This window comes from Myxine glutinosa, chromosome 1, assembly GCF_964187855.1.
Source record: "Myxine glutinosa chromosome 1, kmMyxGlut1.1, whole genome shotgun sequence".
Taxonomy (NCBI): domain Eukaryota; kingdom Metazoa; phylum Chordata; class Myxini; order Myxiniformes; family Myxinidae; genus Myxine; species Myxine glutinosa.
In genome coordinates this window covers 438,709,113-438,732,798 of record NC_136261.1, presented here as the reverse complement: position 1 = coordinate 438,732,798, position 23,686 = coordinate 438,709,113, and the positions used below count along the sequence as shown (strand labels likewise).

Below are 23,686 nucleotides of genomic sequence, written 5' to 3'. Positions count from 1 at the left end.
GCAGTGGTGGGTCGAACTGTTGTCCTGACTGTGACGATTTTATGACCGGAACGATGGGCGCTGCCCATTCGGCATACTGGATTTGCTCGATGATCCCCAGATTTTCAAGATGATCCAGTTCCTTGTCAATCCGCTCCTGCAGGGTGAAAGGGACTGGGCGAGCTCTGCAAAATATAGGATTGGCGTCCCGGTCAACACTGAGTTTAGCCGTATATCCTTTCAAGGTTCCAAGCTCATCCTTGAAGACATCCGGGTACGTATCCAGCACATTTTTGAGTGTGTATGCTGCGGTAGGAGAAACGTTGGCTGCCCGGAGTTGATGAATGCTTTTCCACTTCAGTCGAATTATGCTCAACCAGTTCCTGCCGAGTAAGGAAGGGCCCTTTCCAGGAATGACGATCAGGGGTAGGTGAAACTCACGGTTATCATAGCCCACCGTGACATCACATGTACCGCAGGGAACAATCTTCTCACCTGTATAGGTGGAGAGTCCATAGGTAGTAGGTTTCAGATGGGGTCGGTCAGCATCACTCCACAGGTTTGTGAAAACAGCATGGCTGATGAGCGAGACGGCCGCACCAGTGTCGACCTCCATTTGCAATAGTCGATTGTTGACTACAACAGTGGCAAGAAGAGGGTCCCGCTTATGGTGAGAATCAATATGAAGCAGGTCATACGATTCTGAGTTGTCGGAAACAGAGCTCACCTGGTCAAGCTCAGGTTCCTCCGAACCGATAAACTGATGAATCTTGTCAGCAGCTTTTCCTTTTCCCGATTTGCGAGTGATGCAAGCTGGAGCAATATGGCCAGTTTTCGAACAGAAATGGCAGGTGGCATCTTTGAACCGACACGTCTCCGGAGGGTGCTTTCCGTTGCACCGAAAACATTTGTTGTGGGTTTGAGACTGCACTGGCTTCTGACGAGGAGCCTTGTTCGAACGTTTTGGCTGATCATGATCCAACCGATTCACAGCAGGGCTGGTACCAGTCGAGCGAGTGGCACCGATGCTTGTAGCGTTGCGTTCAGCACTTTCCATGGAAATGGTGGTGTCTCTGGCATTTTGGAACATCAGTCTTCTCTCAGCAAGCAGGCGTCTACGAGTGCGGTCATCGGACATGCCAACCACCAGCAAATCACGGAGCATGTCATCAATCGTGTCCCCAAACTCACACAGATGTGACAGTTTCTTGAGGTGTGCAATGAAGTCTGCGATCGACTGACCTTGCTGCTGTCTGCACATGTAAAAATTAAACCGACACAGGATGACTGAAGGAGATGGATTACAATGTTCCTTCAAAGTGGCCTTGAGCTCTGCATACGTGAGCTCCTGGATTGTCCGAGGACGAATCGGATTTTTAACGAGTGTGAACGTCTCACCTCCGCAAACGGACAGGAAGACGGCCTTTATCCGGGCTTCGGTCGCGATGCCGTTCGCCTCGAAGTAAAAAGACAACTGCTCAGAATACGTGTCAAAATCCCTCTCATGAGGGTGAAATTCATCGATATGGCCGAAAGAAGTCATGGTCTAGATGTTTATCCTCGTCGCCATGGAAGGTATCTCGACAAACTACGATCAATTGTCGTACACATTTATTCACTCTGCCGGTACAGGCCCGATTCACCTCAGCGCCATCCGAGGGGCGTAGGGATACAAATGCGGTCCCGGTGTAGGGATACAATGCGGTCCCGGTGTAGGGATACAACGGTGAATATTTGCAGCTTCATGCATGACAATATCAATATCGCTGATGATGATGATGATGATGATGATGATGATGAGGGAGTGCCACGTGAGAGGGTGAAGAAGAGGCCATCGATATGTTTCTGGAAGCTGCCGATTGACGCCGTGTTCTATGATGATCAATAAGGCCTCCATCTCCTCAACTGTGACTCGTCGTGTTAGTACAGTGGAGTCGTGCTAGTACAGTGTCATCGTTAGTACTGTGTTGTGTTCATACAGTGTCGTGCTGGTACAGCGTCATCGTTAGTACAGTGTCGTCGCGTTAGTACAGTGTCGTCGTGTTAGTACAGCGTCGTCGTGTTAGTACAGTGTGGTCGTGTTAGTACAGTATAGTCATGTTCGTACAGTGTTGTCATGCTGGTACAGTGTAGTTGCGTTAAACTTCCAGATTTTAAAAATGATCTTTAAATTGTTTATATTATTAAATTTGAAGTAAATACTTCAACACTGCATGGAGTATCTTCTTCTATGAACTTTCAAGTTTGTCAAGTAATGAATTTGAGCGATGGAGGATACACCGTCTGTAGTTTGATTTGGAGGCCATTTTGATTTGCATTTGCTGTTTGTCCCACCTAAATCTCGTTTTAATGTTATCTTTTCCTATAGGTTGGAATTCCAGCATGGATTCAAGAAATCAAAGTGTTGTGATTGGAAAAATCGGTGATGAAGCAAATGAGGAACTAAAATATGTTCTACTCCGGAAATATAAATGTTCAGGAAATAACTTTCTTACATTCCACGTATTCCCTCTGCCTCTGAAGGTGGATGGAGGTTATGTTTTCACCCTTGTCTATGTCTCTGTCTTGTTTGTTTGTTTGTCTGTGAGCAGGATATCTCAAAAAGTTGTGGATGGATTCAGACGGAATTTTATGGATAGGTTGGATGTGTGACAAGGACGAATTCATCCGATTTGGTGAAGATCCGAATCCAGATCTGGAACAGAGAATTTTTAACTGATTCCTCATCATTGAGAGTTGGGGCCAAAAACGACAGACTGCACACCACGATATTTCAAAAAGTTGTGAATGAGTTACGACAAAACTTGGTGAATGAGTTGGTTGGGTGACAATACCAAGCTGATTCGACTTTGGTTCAGGTCTGGATCCAGATCCGGTCTTTCAGTGGATACAAAACATAAACTGTTTAGCCTGGTGGAGGTATGTGCTCTACCGGGTGCCGTGCTAGTTAATTTCGTTATGATACAGAAACATTATGGACCAGAAATACAAGACAAACATAATTTAAATCATTTTTCATAAATTGTAAAATTCATAACATGAAATCCACAAAGTTGTGATCCGGGATTGCAAGGGGATCGGCTAATGAGGGAGAGAAATCTTATTTTGTTCCGAGAACAAACATTTTACAGGTGAATGAGGTAATTAGTTGAGATTGTGAAGACTCAGGACATGAACATGGTGTTTGTGCAAAAGTTAACATCCAGTGTCGATGTTACTGATCATTCATTCACCGTTTTATTCTTGTCATGAACTGTAATTGTAAAAGTTTGTAAAAGTGGAGAATCTTTGTGTAAAAGTTGTTAAAAGGAATTCTGTGCAGTGAAGTGTTCACGGAACATCACAAACGAAGCAGAATCTTTTGGTTAATATTTCCAGGTGTTGTACATAAAACCCCCACACTGATTACACAGTGATGCGTCACGTGGAACATGTCAGGTGAATGAGTTGTTCTCACTTCCATCTTCAAATAATTTATTCATTCTTATGATAACAAGTACAAAATGTTTTAATTAAAACAAAAGCCGCGTCGATGTTACACAATGCCTAGATGCAGCTGTGCCTTTAACGTCGATGTTATAGGCACAGGACATTCCTATTGATTCGATTACTTGATGTTATTTTTGTGCAAAGTGAAAATATATCTCGGCAATTTCACGTGTGTGGCGACGAATTTTTAATATATCTCGGCATTTTCCCATCTGTTATTTCAGGCGGAGTATGACTGAGCATGCCGCGATTTTAAAAAAACATATATATCTCGGCATTTTCCAGTCTGTTATTTTGGGCGGTGAATGACTGACCATGCCGCGATGTAAAAAAAATATATCTAAATGGACTTGAAGTTACAGGCCTCTGAGAATTCATTTCGTTCTATAACGGGCAACTTTCATCGGATTTTCTTCCCGTTTTTTTTTCAACCGAGTCTAAAACTATGTTAGCGACTGTGAAAAATGAAATGATATATCGAATTTGATTTGAAATAAAACTGTGTGAGAGAGGAAGACACCACGGGCCTACAAAACAGGCCTCAAAGCTATGCGAGTTAATAAAATGGTGGATATTTGTTTATATGAAGCCTCTCCCAAAATGGGAGGAGCTATGGTTCCCAGAATGGGTGGAGCTTCGAGGTTTTGTCTTCTATGCAAGAACAACAAGAAGAAGAAGAAGAAGAACAACAACAACAACAACAGCAGAGGGCACTATGAGCAGCATCCGACGCGGCTAAAAACATCAATTATTCCAATAAAAGACAGCAATTATTCCAATAAACAAGTACAAAAAAGTTTTAATTAAAACAAAACCTGCGTCAATGTTACACAATGCCTAGATGCAGCTGTGCCTATAACGTCGATGTTATAGGCACAGGACATTCCTATTGATTCGATTACTTGATGTTATTTTTGTGCAAAGTGAAAATATATCTCGGCAATTTCACGTGTGTGGCGACGAATTTTTAATATATCTCGGCATTTTCCCGTGTGTGGCGACACATGAACGAAGCTATGCTCCTCTCTCCACATTATTGTGACGACGTATAAATTAAATATTTCATCGTGACGATTGTCATCAAATGGACGAATTTTTAATATATCTCGGCATTTTCCCATCTGTTATTTCAGGCGGTGTATGACTGACCATGCCGCGCTTTAAAAAAAAAAATCTCGGCAATTCCCCGTGTGTGGCGACACGTGAACGAAGCTATGCTCCTCTCTCCACATTATTGTGACGACGTATAAATTAAATATTTCATCATGACGATTGTCATCAAATGGACGAATTTTTAATATATCTCGGCAATTTCCCGTGTGTGGCGACACGTGAACGAAGCTATGCTCCCCTCTCCACATTATTGTGACGACGTATAAATTAAATATTTCATCGTGACGATTGTCATCAAATGGACGAATTTTTAATATATCTCGGCATTTTCCCATCTGTTATTTCAGGCGGTGTATGACTGACCATTCCGTGATTGTAAAAAATATATCTCGGCAATTTCCCGTATGTGGCGACACGTGAACGAAGCTATGCTCCTCTCTCCACATTATTGTGACGACGTATAAATTAAATATTTCATCGTGACGATTGTCATCAAATGGACGAATTTTTAATATATCTCGGCATTTTCCCGTCTGTTATTTCGGGCGGTGTATGACTGAGCATGCCACGATTTAAACAAAATATATATATCTCGGCATTTTCCCGTCTGTTATTTCGGGCGGTGTATGACTGAGCATGCCGCGATTTAAACAAAATATATATATCTCGGCATTTTCCCATCTGTTATTTCGGGCGGCGTATGACTTAGCATGCCGCTATTTTAAAAAAATATACCTCAATGGACTTGAAGTTACAGGCCTTTGAGAATTCATTTCGTTCTATAAAGGGCAACTTTCATTGGATTTTCTTCCCGTTTTTTTTCAACCGAGTAAAACTATGTTAGCGACTGTGAAAAATGAAATGATATATCGAATTTGATTTGAAAAAAAACTGTGTGAGAGAGGAAGACACCACGGGCCTACAAAACAGGCCTCAAAGCTATGCGAGTTAATAAAATGGTGGATATTTGTTTATATGAAGCCTCTCCCAAAATGGGTGGAGCTATGGTTCCCAGAATGGGTGGAGCTTCGAGGTTTTGTCTTCTCTGCAAGAACAACCAGAAGAAGAAGAAGAAGAAGAACAACAACAACAACAGCAGAGGGCACTCTTTGAGCAGCATCTGCGACGCGGCTAAAAACAGCAATTATTCCAATAAAAAAACAGCAATTATTCCAATAAAAAAACAATTATTCCAATAAACAAGTACAAAAAGTTTTAATTAAAACAAAAGCCGCGTCGATGTTACACAATGCCTAGATGCAGCTGTGCCTATAACGTCGATGTTATAGGCACAGGACATTCCTATTGATTTGATTACTTGATGTTATTTTTGTGCAAGGTGAAAATATATCTCGGCAATTTCCCGTGTGTGGCGACGAATTTTTAATATATCTCGGCATTTTCCCGTCTGTTATTTCAGGCGGTGTATGACTGACCATGCCGCGATTAAAAATATATATATCTCAGCAATTTCCCATCTGTTATTTCGGGCGGTGTATGACTGAGCATGCCGCGATAAAAAAAAAAAAATCTCAATGGACTTGAAGTTACAGGCCTTTGAGAATTCATTTCGTTCTATAAAGGGCAACTTTCATCGGATTTTCTTCCCGTTTTTTTTCAACCGAGTAAAACTATGTTAGCGACTGTGAAAAATGAAATGATATATCGAATTTGATTTGAAATAAAACTGTGTGAGAGAGGAAGACACCACGGGCCTACAAAACAGGCCTCAAAGCTATGCGAGTTAATAAAATGGTGGATATTTGTTTATATGAAGCCTCTCCCAAAATGGGTGGAGCTATGGTTCCCAGAATGGGTGGAGCTTCGAGGTTTTGTCTTCTCTGCAAGAACAACAAGAAGAAGAAGAAGAAGAACAACAACAACAACAGCAGAGGGCACTCTATGAGCAGCGTCTGCGACGCGGCTAAAAACAACTTATCAATGAACATTGTGAAATGCTGGAAAAAATAATTCAGTCATTTCCATTTTGGATCGATCAACCATTGGGTGAATCCAGGGAAACTTAAAAAATAAAATAGGACCGTGGGTCCTGAAGCTCACCTGGATCAGGAGCGACAGTCGCTCAACCCCCCACAGACCCTCTCAGACAATGATATGCTTAATGCTGTGAACAAACTTTGGTACATCATGGGTGATGAAGGTTGTGATCACGTTTTTCAAAATTGTGTGTGTAGTTTCGGAGAAGAGAACAAATCCCTATTTTGTGGGGTCAAAACCCCCGTAGTTCCCCTTATTGAGTGCAGATTTTGATGTGATTAATTCACCTTCATGAAGCATCAAATATGAAGCTCACGTCCAAACTTAGTGTTTGGTTCAAGCGATAATGACAAGTGTTTTCATACTCAATTCCTCCCTCCCTCACTCACTCACTCACTCCCTCACTCACTTACCTATGGACAATGCTCGATCGCATAAGCTCAACGTACTAAAGTCCAGGTGAGCTAAAAATACTGAGTTGGTAAAGGGAATTTTTTAATCTATAATTTTTTCACAGGTGCACTGACCGATCACGGAGCGATCAACAGATTAATTTCACCAAGAACGATCTCACATCAACATAAATCATTCACATGTTCCTAAAATCATTCACATGCATATTGAATAATTCGCATGTTGCTTCAATAATTATTGACATGTACCTGGAATAATTCACATGTTCCTTGAATCATTCACATGTACCTTGAATCAATTACGTGCACATTGAATCATTCACATGTACCTTGAATAATTCACATGTTTCTTGAATCATTCACATGTTTCTTGAATCATTCACTTGTTCCTGGAATCATGTGATGTTCAATTCCAGTGAAGAACGAAAGATTCATTCCATCTTGTGGAGAAAACGAATTAGCGCTCACTCAAATTAGTACATTTGAGGGAAATGTAAGAACAATGTTGTGTGAAATTTCCTTCATTCATCAATTAAAATTATATTTTATTTAATACAAAATGGAGGTTGCATGTCTCTTCCCCCATGTTTGTTGTGTTTAGATTTTTCGTTAAAAGATAAAATAAATCTTCATAAACAAAAAAACAATAGAATTTCACATCTTGTAATTTTTGTTAATCTTTAATCATTTCCACAGAAGGACTGGTGGAGCATCCGGAGAAGGTGGAGCTGGAGCAGAACAACTTGAGAAAACTTTGTAAGTGAAGGGAAATGTGGAGGGGGTTCTTCTTCTTCCTTCCATATACAGATTATTTAAAATTCCATATTTTCTCCTTTTCATTCTTTCCTTTTTCTTCTGTTTCATTTCCCTGTTCATATTTTCCTTCACTCTATTCCACTTAGTTATTTTCCAACTCGATTTTCCCTCGTGTCAAGTGTCACAGACCCCAAGGTTTGTTTAATTGAACGATGTCCAACCAGGAGGAGGGGATAGTCCAAAGTTGTGTTTGCTGATTAAAGGCCTTTCTTAATCCCCACCCTGTCCTCCCTCCTCTCTCATCCCCGATCCTGTCCTCCCTCCTCTCTCATCCCCCATCCTGTCCTCCCTCCTCTCTCTCTCCCTCCATCTCCCCCACTACCCCATCCCCCTCTCTCCTCCCCTCTATCTTCGCCATGACCCCATCCACCTCTCTCTCCCTTCCCCACTACCCTATCCCCCTCTCTCTCCCCAACTACCCCGTCCCCCTCTCTCTCTTCCCCACGACCCCATCCCCCTATCTCTCTCCCCGTCTTTCTTCCCCACTGCCCCATCCACCTCTCTCTCCCTTCCACACAACCCTGTCCCCCTCTCTCTCCCCCACTACCCCATCCCCCTCTCTCTCTTCCCCACTACCCCATCCCCTCTCTCTCTTCCCCACTACCCTATCCCCCTCTCTCTCCCCCACTACCCCATCCCCTCTCTCTCTTCCCCACTTCCCCATCCCCTCTCTCTCCCCCACTACCCCATCCCCCTCTCTCTCTCCCTTCCCCATGACCCCATTCCCCTCTTTCTCTCGTCCTCCCCTCTTCCTCTCGTCCTCCCCTCTCACCAACGATGTAATCAGAACAACATCTTTCTTGACAATTCGTGGTTCGTTCTGTAACATAATTCGGTATAAATTGCTCGTTCATGCCAGATAAAATTTACAATCCTGAAGGAATTTGTAAGATATTTTTCCAATCTCTCACACAAACATCTTATATCAACAAACATTGTGGAATCATATATCTGTAATAATAAAAAGGTGTGTGTGTGTGTGTGTGTGTGTGTGTGTGTGTGTGTGTGTGTGTGTGTGTGTGTGTGTGTGTGTGTGTGTGTGTGTGTGTGTGTGTGTGTGTGTGTGTGTGTGTGTCTTCCCCCCCCCCCCCCGTCTCCTCCATAACTCCAAAACCATGAAACGCAGCACCCCCAAACTTTGCATACATACTTCTCCACCTCCAAGGGATTACAATATTACATGAAAGAAAACTGTGTGTTTGTGTTTTTTAGATAATTTACACTAACAAGCTTATCTTTGGTCAGCCTGTGTTCAGGTCGCTCAGCTTGGGGTCTTAATTCCCCCATTTTGTCCACTCAACTCAAGTATGCCCTGCGTCAGAACAGATCGTGTAATAAAGCTTGCTTGATTGCTTGAGCTGCTTGGTAAGCACTCTCCAAGCAGCTTGGTAAGCACTCTCCAAGCAGCTTGGTAAGCACTCTCCAAGCAGCTTGGTAAGCACTCTCCCAGCAGCTTGGTAATGGGTGGAGCACCCCTGCTCCCTCCTCAGATTGAGTCTATTTTATTTAGTTCCTTCATTTAAAGAGTAAAAATATGGGCAACACCTCTGGCGCTCACCTGGTCGAATAACCAGAATACTGCACTGACTAAAAGTATTTTAAACCAATTACAATGGTTGCCAGAAGACAGGACAGCAGGTAGAATCATACTGACATAATCAATAGACTTCAAACAAACAAAAACATACCTATTTTGGGGTCCACTCCCACATACCTCCTTTTGTAATGCCTTGAACAAACCTTTGTACATCACGGGTGGTGAAGGTTGTGGGGAAGTTTCATCGAAATAGTGGGCGTAGTTTCAGGGGAAAAAGCAAATACCTCTTCTGGGGGGAAATATGGCTCCACGCAGACCCCCTGACACCCTGTTTTTTTTCATTGTCGTGAACAAACTTTAGTCACAACACAACAAATATCTTTTGTGCCAAATTTGGTCAAAATCCCATCAGCAGTTTTACAGAAGAAGTTGCAAGTGTTTACAGACAGACGGACGGACGCCGCGCCATCGCATAAGCTCACCTGAACTTTGTTCCAGGTGAGCTAAAAAGTACGTATATCAACGAACAAGTCAGCCCATCCCTCCCCCCCCCCCCCCCCCCCCCCGCCCCGTGCCTCGCCTTTGTTGTGCTATTTTATTTTCCCCCTTTTTGTGTGATCTGCTTTCATTATACGACGTCACTTCCACATAAGTAGATACATCTATATATACGACTCACAATAAGTTAGGGATATTGTGGGAGTGAGAGGGATATTGTGGGAGTGAGTTAATTTTTTTTTATAGGGCTTAGGGTTAGGGTATTGAAATTGTGTGGGAGTGAGAGGGATATTGTGGGAGTGAGTTAATTATTTTTTTTATAGGGCTTAGGGTTAGGGTATTGAAATTGTGTGGGAGTGAGATGGATATTGTGGGAGTGAGTTTATTTTTGATAGTGGTTGGGGTTATGGTATTGATATTGTGTGGGAGTGAGAGGGATATTGTGGGAGTGAGCTAATTTTTTTTTTTATAGGGGTTGGGGTTAGGGTATTGATATTGTGTGGGAGTGTGAGTGATATTGTGGGAGTGAGTTAATTTTTTTTTTTATAGGGGTTAGGGTTATGGTATTGATATTGTGTGGGAGTGAGAGGGATATTGTGGGAGTGAGTTTATTTTTGATAGGGGTTGGGGTTATGGTATTGATATTGTGTGGGAGTGAGAGGGATATTGTGGGAGTGAGTTAATTTTTTTTTTTTATAGGGGTTAGGGTTATGGTATTGAAATTGTGTGGGAGTGAGAGGGATATTGTGGAAGTGAGTTGATTTTTGATAGGGGTTGGGGTTATGGTATTGATATTGTGTGGGAGTGAGAGGGATATTGTGGGAGTGAGTTAATTTTTTTTTTTATAGGGGTTAGGGTTATGGTATTGATATTGTGTGGGAGTGAGGGGGATATTGTGGAAGTGAGTTTATTTTTGATAGGGGTTAGGGTTATGGTATTGATATTGTGTGGGAGTGAGAGGGATATTGTGGAAGTGAGTTTATTTTTTATAGGGGTAAGGGTTATGGTATTGATATTGTGTGGGAGTGAGAGGGATATTGTGGGAGTGAGTTTATTTATTTTTTTTATAGTGGTTGGGGTTATGGTATTGAAATTGTGTGGGAGTGAGAGGGATATTGTGGGAGTGAGTTTATTTTTTTTATAGGGGTTGGGGTTATGGTATTGATATTGTGTGGGAGTGAGAGGGATATTGTGGGAGTGAGTTAATTTTTTTTTTTATAGGGGTTAGGGTTATGGTATTGATATTGTGTGGGAGTGAGAGGGATATTGTGGAAGTGAGTTTATTTTTGATAGGGGTTGGGGTTATGGTATTGATATTGTGTGGGAGTGAGAGGGATATTGTGGGAGTGAGTTAATTTTTTTTTTTTGTAGGGGTTAGCGTTATGGTATTGAAATTGTGTGGGAGTGAGTGGGATGTTGCGGGAGTGAGTTTATTTTTTTTATAGGGGTTGGGGTTATGGTATTAATATTGTGTGGGAGCGAGAGGGATATTGTGGGAGTGAGTTAATTTTTTTTTTTATAGGGGTTAGGGTTATGGTATTGATATTGTGTGGGAGTGAGAGGGATATTGTGGGAGTGAGTTTATTTTTGATAGGGGTTGGGGTTATGGTATTGAAATTGTGTGGGAGTGAGAGGGATATTGTGGGAGTGAGCTTATTTTTTTTATAGGGCTTAGGGTTAGGGTATTGAAATTGTGTGGGAGTGAGACGGATATTGTGGGAGTGAGTTAATTTTTTTTTTTTATATGGGGTGCGGTTATGGTATTGATATTGTGTGGGAGTGAGTGGGATGTTGCGGGAGTGAGTTAATTTTTTTTCGGGGTTGGGGTTGGGGTATTGAAATTGTGTGGGAGTGAGAGGGATATTGTGGGTGTGAGTTAATTTTTTTTATGGGGGTTAGGGTTCAGGTATTGAAATTGTGGGAGTGAGAGGGATATTGTGGGTGTGAGTTAAATTTTTTATGGGGGTTAGGGTTAGGGTATTGAAATTGTGTGGGAGTCAGAGGGATATTGTGAGAGTGAGTTTTTTTTTTATAGGGGTTAGGGTTCGGGTATTGAAATCAAGAATGCTGTGTTTTTTTTCACACATTAATAACCATAGAATTAGGACCAACAACTTTTTTCAACATAATTAATACACAAAACCAACCACACCGAAGTACCTGCCAATATCCCTAACTTATTGTGAGTAGTGTATATATACACCATTGTCTGTCCGCCATTATTCCTTATCCCCGGCCACATCTTTTCAGTTACAATCTCCAGACTCAGGGGTACAAACACACCTTTATGAAGGGGAGAGGGTAACATTGGCAATGTGTCCATGGCATCACTTGTGGGTGTGGGCGGAAGGGTGGGGGGGAGGTGATATCGGCAATGTGGCCACGGCATCACGCGGGGGCATGAGGGAGGGGGAGGTTAACATCGGCAATGTGCCTTCAGCATCAAGATGAAGTGTGGGGTGTGGTGGGAAGGCATAAACACTATGTAAATGTGTGGTGGCAGAGGTTATTACAATTTCTCTATTTACCTGGGCAATGCTGATGTTAAAGCTCTGTTTGCACGGGTAAATTTGTTCTCCTTTCCTTCTCCCCCAAATTGAGGGTCCTTGTAAAAGCCCCCCCCCCAAATATATGCAGTACATCCCTTCCCCTCTCCCCTCTCCCCTCCTCTTTCCTCTCCACCTCCCCTCTCCCCCTTCCCCTTCCTCCTCCCTCCCCTTCCCCCTGCCCTCCTCCCCCCACCCTTCCTCCTGCCCTCCTCCCCCCACCGCTCCCTCCATTCTCTTCCTCCTCCCTCTCCCCTTCCTCCACCCTTCCTCCACTTCCCTCCTCCTTCCCCTTCTAGCAGCAAAAGACATGATGACTAATTGGTCCATCAGTGAAGCGACAGGTCGACTCTTCCAGTATAAAAATAACGTCCATCGACCTCGTGTTGGATTTCCATCATGTTGGTTCGAGCTTTGCATTTCATACTCAACGAGAAACTTCTTATTCAAACTCGGAAAACACCACAGGGAAACGATCTGCTTCTGATAAATCTTCTTCCTCAAACTCGGAAAACATGACAGGGAAACGATCTGCTTCTGACAAATCTTCTTCAAACTTGGAAAACATTACAGAGAAACTATCTGCTTCTGATAAATCTTCATCTTCAAATTGGAAAAACATTACAGAGAAACTCAGCCATGATCAATCTTCTTCTTCTGGAGAAAGGGCGTAAACAAAGCACAGACCCTTCCCCTTCCTCTTCTTCTTCATCTTATTCTCCCAAGCAGAATGGAGAAACTCAGCTGTCAGTAGATTGCTAAACATCTATCTTATATCTATATTATAAAAGGGGTGGGAGGTGTTGCCCACCCCTTTGGAGGGTGGAGGGTGGCAACCCCTCCCACCCTGGGCAACCCCTCCCACCCTGGGCAACCCATCCCACCCTGGGGCAACCCCTCCCACCCCGGGGCAACACCTCCCAACCTGGGCAACCCCACCCACCCCTGGGCAACCCCTCCCACCCCGGGGCAACCCATCCCACCCCGGGGCAACCCCTCCCACCCCGGGGCAACCCATCCCACCCCGGGGCAACCCATCCCACCCCGGGGCAACCCCTCCCACCCCGGGGCAACACCTCCCAACCTGGGCAACCCCTCCCACCCCGGGGAAACACCTCCCACCCCGGGGCAACCCATCCCACCCCGGGGCAACCCCTCCCACCCTGGGTAACCCATCCCACCGCGGGGCAACCCCTCCCACCCCGGGGCAACACCTCCCAACCTGGGCAACCCCTCCCACCCCGGGGAAACACCTCCCACCTCCCACCCCGTAGATCCCCAAAGGAGCAGATTTTTTTTATTGCCCTGAATAAACTCAGGTACATCATGGGGGATGAAGGTTGTGGTGACGTTTCATCGAAATCGTTTGTGTAGTTTGAGAAAAAGCAAATTCCTATTTTGGGGGTTAAACCTGGATCCACTTGACCCACGGTAAACCCCCTTCGACGGCGAGTTTTTTTAGTGCCTTTAACAAACTTTAGTCGCAACACAACACATATCATTTGTGCCAAATTTGGGCGCAATCCCATCAGCCGTTTCGGAGAAGAAGTTTCAAGTGTTTACAGACCGACGGACGACACGTCATCACATAAGCTCACCTGAACTTCGTTCCAGGTGAGATAAATACACGTGTAAAACAATCATCGTCGAGTGCTAAAACCACTTGGTTTCCATGGTGATACGGTGGCTCGCTTCGTGGAGACATCTCCGGAATGGGAAAGCAAATGGAGGCTGAAAGTAACAGGACAAGCACGATGTCTGAGAGGTATCCACACTCGCTCTGAGGTGTCTAACCTGGGTTTGAATCCCGACCGAGTTTAAAATGTCATCCCGGTATTTCACAGGTGCAGAGTGACTCATCAATGTGTGTGTCGACCTCAGGGCTGCCACTCTAAATTTTCATTTTCCCCTACCACGCATGCGCATTTTCCCCTACGTTTCCCCTACGCCCATCCCTAAAAAAATTTAAAATACTGCACCTACACTGAGTGTTCCCACAAGTTCAAAACAAAAACTCCCTACAATAAGGCTGAAAATTCGCAATATTGGACCACAATTCCCCAAATCCATTTTACATACATATACCGTAAATGTGAAAATAAAAGTATTTATATATTTTTTTCAGTTTTTTTTATTTTATTCTTTCATTACAAAAGTTGTAAAAAATACTTTTTGGCATAGAAAAAGTAAAGTTTTCTTTGGTATTTTAGCTAATAAATTGCTTATTCCACAATACAAACAAACAAATTTTTGGCGTAAATGAACATTTTCCTTTGGTATCCGGCTACATCACCGAGTCCTGGTTGGGCGCAAGGGCTTCCTGGCTCCACCTGATGACGAGGTGCGGGCCACGCCCGTAATGTAGCTCCTCCCCCTTCTTCTCCGAGGCTTGACCACGCCGTAATGGCGGCAAATGCATTTGGCAATAAATGCAGTTGGCAATAGTTGGCAACTCCCCTACATATTGTCATTTTCCCCTGCATATTGTCATTTTCCCCTGCATATTGCCATTTTCCCCGTAGGTATCCCTTACCCCCTACTTTAGGCTGAAATCCCCTGCCAATGCCATAGGGGATTTCCCCTACGAGTGGCAGCCTTCTATTGGTCGACCTGTTAAACAGTCACACCTGCAGGATTTTCATTTCCCCTCCCCTCCCCCCTCTTCAACCTCTGACCCCTCTCCCCTCAACCTCTGCCGCCCCTCAACCTCTGTCCCCTCCTCATCCTCTCTCCTCACTCACAGATCGCCTCCCTCGTGTTCTCCCCTCCCGATCCACTCCCCCTCGAAGTTGTTCTCGGTGAAATAAATAAATAAATAAATAATGTAAGTTGTTCATTGCGAAATAAATAAAGTTGTTAAATCGTAAAGTGAATAAACAAATAAAGTTGTTAAATCGTAAAGTGAATAAACAAATAAAGTTGTTAAATCGTGAAGTGAATAAACAAATAAAGTTGTTGATCGTGAAGTGAATTAACAAAACAATTGTTGTAATAAAAGTTTTTTTGTGATAGAGATTCATATGTTTGTGTTTTTGTCCGTTTGTCTAACAATGTCCGTGACCCCATGTTGTGTCCGCAGATGGACGGACCCCGAGTCTGGACCCAAACTCTGCACATCGACAGATCAAGATCTCCCGGGATCTCAGGACGGCGACTCTAACCTGGACCTGGAATCAGTACCGGAAACATCCTGATCGGTTTGATTATTGGACACAAGTTGTTTCCTGTGATTGTTTCTCCTCAGGTCGTCATTACTGGGAGGTCGATGTGGGGTCGAGTAGTTCGTGCAGAATCGGGATCTGTTTAAACTCCATGGGGAGAAAAGGGGGAGAGAGCTGGTTGGGAGCGAATCCCGAGTCTTGGTGTTTATATAAATGTAATAACAAATTCTCCGCATATCACAACGATCAATGTACCGACCTGTCCGTCCCGGGGGATCATGAACGGTTTGGGTTCTTCTTGGATTGCGAGGCGGGAGAGTTGACGTGTTTTGGGGACTCGCGGGTCCTGCACGTGTTCAGGGGGAACATCATGGACCCCGTTGAACCCGCCATTGGGGTTTATGATGTTGATGGTTCCGTTCATTTTGTACATTTCGTGAAATAAACTTTCATCACGAACTGATCCGGTTATTTTGGGTTCAAATCAATCAAATCATATTAGTGTAGCAGCATAGCTAACCTGTTGTGCATTTTGTGATACAAGCACCAAATTTGGCACAAATGTACATTAATATGTTGCGAACATTGTGTGGTCAGCAATGAAGACGAGAGTCTGAATTACATGTATGCAAAAGACCTTGTGAACCAGTGAAGCAAATACACGGGTAAGCATGAATTAAATCTAGGGCATGATATAATTTCCATGATGTTTACCTCTACACTCAATGGTGGAAGGAGGTAATGTTTTGATCCCAGCTTGTCTGTATGTCTGTTTGTCTGTTAGTCCACAAAATTCCAGACAAAGCTTGTAGTAGTGGTAGTTGTAGTGGTAGTGGTGATAACAGAAATTGTTATATAGAACTGAACTTATATTATTATTATATGCAGAAAATAACTTCATTTCTATATGCCCTGCAGTGGACAGGTTAATTGGTTTATGCACTGAAGGGGTCACCCTGGTGTGCACTGCTGTGTTCTGCCTCACTGAGTTGTTCAGGTATGATGTACTCAGCACAAGCTTCCGGTCGGCCCGGAGGTGGGGGTGCGGGGCCTGTCACGGAACGTCAAAACAAACGGCCTGCCGGGGCCGCCCAAAAGTCGGGCGTGAGGGGCGCGTCCACTAATGGAACGCCTCTCGCTTCCCAGATCGAGGGCCACGTGGTCAGGAGAACCTCGTCCCTTCCGGTCACACTTTGCCTTTCGGCCGGCCTCGAAGACCGAAATTGTGACGGTGTCACCCGAAAAATTTGAAATTACGAAATTTGAAAAAATTTGAAAAAAAAAATTACGGAATTTCAAGTGGCCCAATATCTGAAAATGTTCGCAACATATTAATGTACATTTGTGCCAAATTTGGTGCTTGTTTCACAAAATGCACAATTCTTTTGAATATTTGGGCTAAGCCGCCCCACTATATACCTGTTCATGACGATGTGATTTACCTGTTCATGACGATGTGATTTACCTGTTCATGACGATGTGATTTACTTGTTCATGACGATGTGATTTATCTGTTCATGACGATGTGATTTACCTGTTCATGACGATGTGATTTACCTGTTCATGACGATGTGACTTACCTGTTCATGACGATGTGATTTACCTGTTCATGACGATGTGATTTATCTGTTCATGACGATGTGATTTACCTGTTCATGACGATGTGATTTACCTGTTCATGACGATGTGATTTACCTGTTCATGACGATGTGATTTACCTGTTAATGACGGTGATTTACCTGTTCATGACGATGTGATTACTGATTAATGTTTATATTATAATAAAGTTTATATAATATAATAAGTTCATTGTTTATCTTATTTGATGTGAAATGAATTTTAACCCGAACTCTTCACTCTCCTCAGATGCAATAGATTCTTCTTCTTCTTCTTCATACGTGTCATTGAATGGGATGTTTGAGTGAAGAAAGTCCGTCCAGGTAGATGAAACCCTTTGTGTTTACCTGGAATGGAGCACCGGTGTTAATCGTGAAGGTGACGAGTGGGTTTGGATCGGATCACACGTAAAATGTGGATCCATGGATGGAATTAACAGAACGTTCATCAAGTATCCCGAATCACACCTTTCGAAACATGGCCAGGTGACCTTTTGGGTGTTACTCTCTCTTTTGATCCGATGAAGGGTTCACACCTGAAACGTCAGGTTCTCATTGTTTCCCACGGAGGTTTTAATCTTGATCTTTGTGGAAATCTCTTCCATCCAATCAAAGCACAGAGATAAAATCATCATTTCATCACCAGTGTAGTGACGTCACTAAGTTAATTTAGCGTCATCACGGGAATGCAAATTCCAGAGAAGGCGTCGCATCATGTACTGTGATTAACAATTCATATTCACCTGGTGGGAGGTAAACCGTGATGATACAGGTGCTTCCCTCAGGGCGACATTGCACTCCGGGAGGGGCAGGTTGGGGTTCACTCTCGAATTTCTCCAATTGGTGGAAACTCGACCTGACAACTCTTGGTAGTGGGGACTTCGTTCTCGCTTTACCTGGATATTTAAACAAAGAAGAGGTAAACACCATGTTAAACATTCACCAATTCACTTCTCTTTTTTATTTTACACGTCGACGCCATTGAATGTTGATATGACAACCTGAATGACGAATCTTCCCAGGTATTACGTTTGTATCGTGAGTGAAAAACCTGCGATAAAACATGTACGAAACGTGCTTTGTGACGTCACAATAGGGAACAATGTGCAGTGGAATTGAAAACAAGGGTGTTTCACAGGTAGGATGATCCATTAATGCGCGGTAGGGGCTCATCCAGGTGTTTTACAGGTAGGATGATCCATCAATGTGCGGTAGGGGGCTCATCCCGGTGTTTCACAGGTAGGATGATCCAACAATGCGCGTACCGTCCCTCGGATGAACGTTAAACGGGATTCCCGTCTCCTGACATTAGTTGGTGAACGTTGAAGATCCCAAGGTATCCTTCGTGAAGAGCAGGTGAGCTATCGCCGGCATCCTGAACAAATTACAGAACAATTCCAACGTAACCTGCACAGGTCCCTGCACTCAGTCAATGACGCGACACCGACACCTTGTGCCGCATTCAAAAGCAGAAGAAGAACCAATTTTTAAACACCATACCTGGTTCTGTTCTGAAGCCTCGTCAGTCCAAACACCATTGAACTTACTGCTAGTTTCACTCACAGTGAAATGTACCTGTTGGAATTCTGCACCTATATCTGGTGGTGGATGCTTCTTCATCACCATCAGGTATTGTGAGATACCTGCCACGTGTTTACTGTGTCCAGTAGATATCAGGTGTGGCAGCATGTTTGTACCTCAAGGTGCTGTTCCTACCTGCCAGCTCTTTTACCTTCCACACACCTTTTTAGTACGAGGACCATTTTGATGGACACAATGCACCTTGGTCGTTCTTGGTTCTTGTACATGTTTCCGGCCGCACAAGGAACGACTTTGCTGTCGATCTCTCCAGGTTAGACCACTCACTTTAGTCTGGAAGTGCTGAATTCCTGCCCACGGAGCTCACCAGGTGTTTTGGTTCATGGTCCTGATGTAACAGGTTTCAACACCTCATCATCGTTACCTGAATGTTGGTCGATGTTGTGGGCAGTGCCACGCGTTGTTGTACCTTCCAGTGTGTGTTCATGGAAGTCCAGGTTATCAATGGCACTTTGAGTGAATTTTCCACCTGTAAGGTTTGTGGGAATCAAGAGCTCACCTTGTACCTGGTCCTCCTCACTTGTCCGTGACATGGAAGCGATACATCTCTGGCTATTTGATACCTGATGATATTCTTAAAACGGTTCAATATTTAAACTTTCTTTACTCCTGGTTTGTTTTAAGGTGTGAAATGCTCACGGGGATACCTGCTACAGGTGCACAAATACCTTGATCCATATTCAGCACCTTTTCCCGATTTCTCTCACTCAGTTCCAATTTTAAGTCTGACTCATTCATCTCTGGAGTTGCATCATTCACCATCCAGGTCACGTGATTGCAGAGTGACACAGGTACACATTCAGGTGTAGAATCACAGCGATGAATAAACAGCGATGCATCGTCTTCTGGGTTCTTCTTCTTCTCCGTTTCTCACAGGTGTCCTTCACATCATTCCGGAATGATTTCGCAGAATGGTGGAAGATAACCTTCTTTTCAGGCTTAGCACCTGTGGTTGTGGATTCGTCACCGCTTTCCTCTGCACGTTTCTTCAGGCAGGTAACCTTTGATAGAAGATAACCTGTTGACATATCTGATGAACAAATGATAGAAGATTTACCTTTTTGTGGGACTATCATGATCTTTGATCCACGGTCTGTGGAGTATTCTTCATTACTTTTTGAGAATGGAGCACCTCTATAAAGTGGTATTCACTGTACCAGGTACGGACAACCAGCACCTGTATTTGTGGTGAAGTGAACTCAGAAAGACGATTGTGTTCGGATCTTCAGATAAGTTACCATCTTTGTAAGAGGTGAACTACTGCAGTATCATCATGTACTGGATCAAAGGTGTGTTTCATCTGCAGGTGAGACTTTGTCATATTTGTACACACACAGGACTTGTGGTACCTGAACTCATTAATCAATCATGTCACCACAATTGTTGCCATATACTTGGATACGGTGTACCATATCATCATCACTGAGTACCTTTTCTTGCTCCCATATCACATTTTGTCGATTATCCTTCGAACTCACAGGTAGTCGATGATGTTCACCTGTGAGATCTCGTTCCTTCATACAAACGAAGCACTGATTTCTATGGTCTATGGATTTAGTACCGGATGACCCAAGGTGGATCTACACCTGATGGTCCCAGAGTTCGTTGCTGCATTTTTGTCACATGTGTTGGACACGTGATGATTTCACTCTTTCACAATTTCCACATGTGACATGACATGCAGGTACCTTCTCAACAAATTGTTCTTCTTCTTCATTCAATTCTTCCCTCACACTAAATGCTACATCATCAGTTCTGTTCTCCACTGCACAGGAGAGTGCTGGGATCCTTTTAAGGGTAACTTTTTGTGATGTCTCAGGGGTAACTTCTGACATGTGATGTAACGTTTCCTCGTTCGTACATCATCCATCATGTCACCTCATCAACAGGTTACCTGAAAATATTGTTACGGATCTCTCCATCGGCCTTTTTCCCCTTATCAAGGGGGGATCAACCCCCTTGTCTTTGACTGACCGACGCGAGTCCTGAAGTTGCACAGCTACCCCCGAAGAGGCAGGTACACAACCTCGTTTGTACCGCGGACAGATGTTAATGGCCGAGCGGTTTAGCCACCGCGGCACGAACCATTAACAAGAGACTAGACCCGATTCCTAAACGTTGGCCAAATCGTGCCACAGGTGTCATTGAGGGAAATCACAAAGACGACGGATGTAAGGGAAAGAAAGGCAAGGTAGGAAGAACAAATCTAATTTAGTATGATTATTTACAAGACCAAAAGAACCAAGGAGGATGGAAAGATAATAAAATAACAACAGAAAGAGGGACGGACCAGAAGGACACAGTGCAACACTAGCTTATACCATACAGTCTTACTTAGAAACCCAGGAGCGAACAAACAAAGACAGACTCACACGAATGGGGAATGAAGGCAGGCACAAATGGCTGGGAAGGGAGGAAGGTTCAGCTCGGACCAGAGGACGATTGGGCCGGGAGGGAGCAGCCGCCGACTCTCCACACTCTCGTTCGTACGGTGGCGCTGCTTCGCGGCCACGGTTCAAACTGCCGTTAAAGCTCAACCCCCACCCAGCTGCGGTGGATTCAGCGGCGGTGGACTCCTCACTCATCTGCTGTGGGGGCTTCCTTGGTCAGCCACTCCAACTGGGCTCTTCGCTCCTCCTCAACTGGACTGGACTCGACTGGGCTCCGGTGGACTGCCAACTCTCTGACGCATCTCCTCAAAAGGCTTGCGTGGGCGCTTTTATATCGCGCCTCGAGATCAACCCGCGCCACGCCTGTGCTGGTATCTCGCCAGTCCTGATTGGCGGTGGGGGGCTCGCTGGCTCCACCTTTCGATGACGATGGCGGAGACACGCCTTTCTTCTCCGAGTTTACCTTGTGGCTAATGGAGTCTTGCGGCGAAAACCGCAACCCCAAAGCAGCAGCGGCGAATGCAGTTGGCAATAGCTGACAAAAGGGGAATTGGAAGGGAATCTACCTTATTTGAATTCGGTGCAATGGAGTGTCAATTAATGGAAGACAAAGCCTTAAACTAATACACTTAATAAGGAAATAACTACTGAACAGGGAGATCTATGATTTGCTACGTGATGCGATGGAGTAACTACAGGACGACCTTTTGACCTTTACACTACGGAGGGTGATACTTACACCCAAAAAAACACAATTCTCAAATGCACAACAACATATTAAATGGACAAACATTAGACATTCATACCAGTGATTCATTAAACTTGTATTATAATGATACCTTACTGTTCGACAAGATAGCAAACTGTTCAACAAGATAACAAACTGTTCGACAAGATAACAAACTGTTGGACAAGATAACAAACTGTTCGACAAGATAACAAACTGTTCGACAAGATAACAAACTGTTCGACAAGATAACAAACTAAGACAAGATAACAAACTGTTCGACAAGATAACAAACTGTTCGACAAGATAATAAACTGTTCGACAAGATAACAAACTGTTCGACAAGATAACAAACTCTTCGACAAGATAACAAACTGTTCGACAAGATAACAAACTGTTCGACAAGATAACAAACTGTTCGACAAGATAACAAACTGTTCGCTTAAATAAATTAAAATAGTAAATTAAACAAAACTGTCCGATTCACAACAAACTTACCGGAGGAGAATTCTCTGTTCACGTCAGGATGTACACCTGGTGGTATTTTCATGTCACCTGTGCGAACGAATCACAGACAAAAGATTATTGTGATGACGTAACAATTGAGAGATAAAATAACGATTCAACAACAAGCATGGTGACGTCACAAAGTTAAAGGTAGCGTCATCACGCGTGGACGGAATCCTGAGAAGGTGTCGCATCATGTCCTGTGATGAAGAAATCATACTTACCTGTTACCTGGCGGGAGACAAAACCGTGAACCAACAGGTGGTGCCGTCAAGGCGAGATCTATCCATGACACTCCAGGTGGGTTACCTGTTCTTCCTGAAGGACACCGTGGGATATTTAACGTTCACCAATTAATGCTAGCACAGAGGACGTCCGGCTTTACAACCATCCATGGAACGAAGATGAACACATTAATGAATCACCTGCCTGCGAAATACCTGCATGGCAGTTTATACCTGGGTCGGGATTCGAACCCAGCCGTCCAGGTTTGAACCTGAAACACGTTTTGAAGATCGTTCTGAGAAGTAATACTTCAGAAGTTAAACAACTCATTAAAGTATAATCAAGATGATATATAAGGGAAGCAAATATGGAGGCATGTTCAGAAACCAAGGCTTGTATCGATATGACAATGGCCTAACAATATAAATGACAAGTACAGATACATTCAAAGTACACCGCCCCCATGCCAAATAATTAAATATCCTGCAGCGCGGCATTGCTGGGGCGCCTCTGGCTCTGGCGCCCGGCAATACCGCAGTTCAGCTCATAGAGGCTGCATTGGGAGGGAGAGATGTCCGCTAATTGATTGATTAATTGTATCATTAAAATCAATAAAAGATTATCACAAAATATTTTCTTAATCAATTGGCTAATAGCATAACTAAACCACTAGTGCTTCATCCGAAGATGTATCTTTTATAAATTTAATTAAATAAGTCATTAATAAAAAATTAAATAATTAATTGATTAATCAATAAATAATTAATCGATTAATCAATAAATAATTAATCGATTAATCAATAAATAATTAATCGATTAAATGATTAATCAATAAATCAAAAATATCTGATAGCCACATACTTGGTCACTGTCCTGTCCAAATATTAGCTTCGCAGCTCAAAAGGTGCCTGAGATATTGGCCAAATGAGAAAGAAAATAAATAAATGACTAATAATGAAAATAAATAAATAATAATCATTAAAAAATTTAATTATTAATCAATTCGGTCACAGAACATATAAACCACCACCATTTCATCAGAATCTGTAACTTTAAAAAAAAAAAATTGTCA

At 43.4% G+C, this 23,686-nt stretch overlaps 1 protein-coding gene across 2 annotated transcripts in view; it reads left to right on the top strand.

Moving 5' to 3' along the window:
* LOC137420294 (E3 ubiquitin/ISG15 ligase TRIM25-like) overlaps positions 1 to 16,013 on the top strand; it is a 46,225-nt gene extending 30,212 nt beyond the window's left edge. For both annotated transcript variants that reach the window (XM_068105656.2, XM_078770744.1), the window contains exons 7-8: positions 7,689 to 7,748; positions 15,469 to 16,013. In XM_068105656.2, the coding sequence (XP_067961757.2) occupies positions 7,689 to 7,748; positions 15,469 to 15,995 (587 nt within the window). In that variant the 3' untranslated portion in view covers positions 15,996 to 16,013. The remainder of the gene's footprint in view (positions 1 to 7,688; positions 7,749 to 15,468) is intronic.
* Positions 16,014 to 23,686: the final 7,673 nt, after the last annotated feature.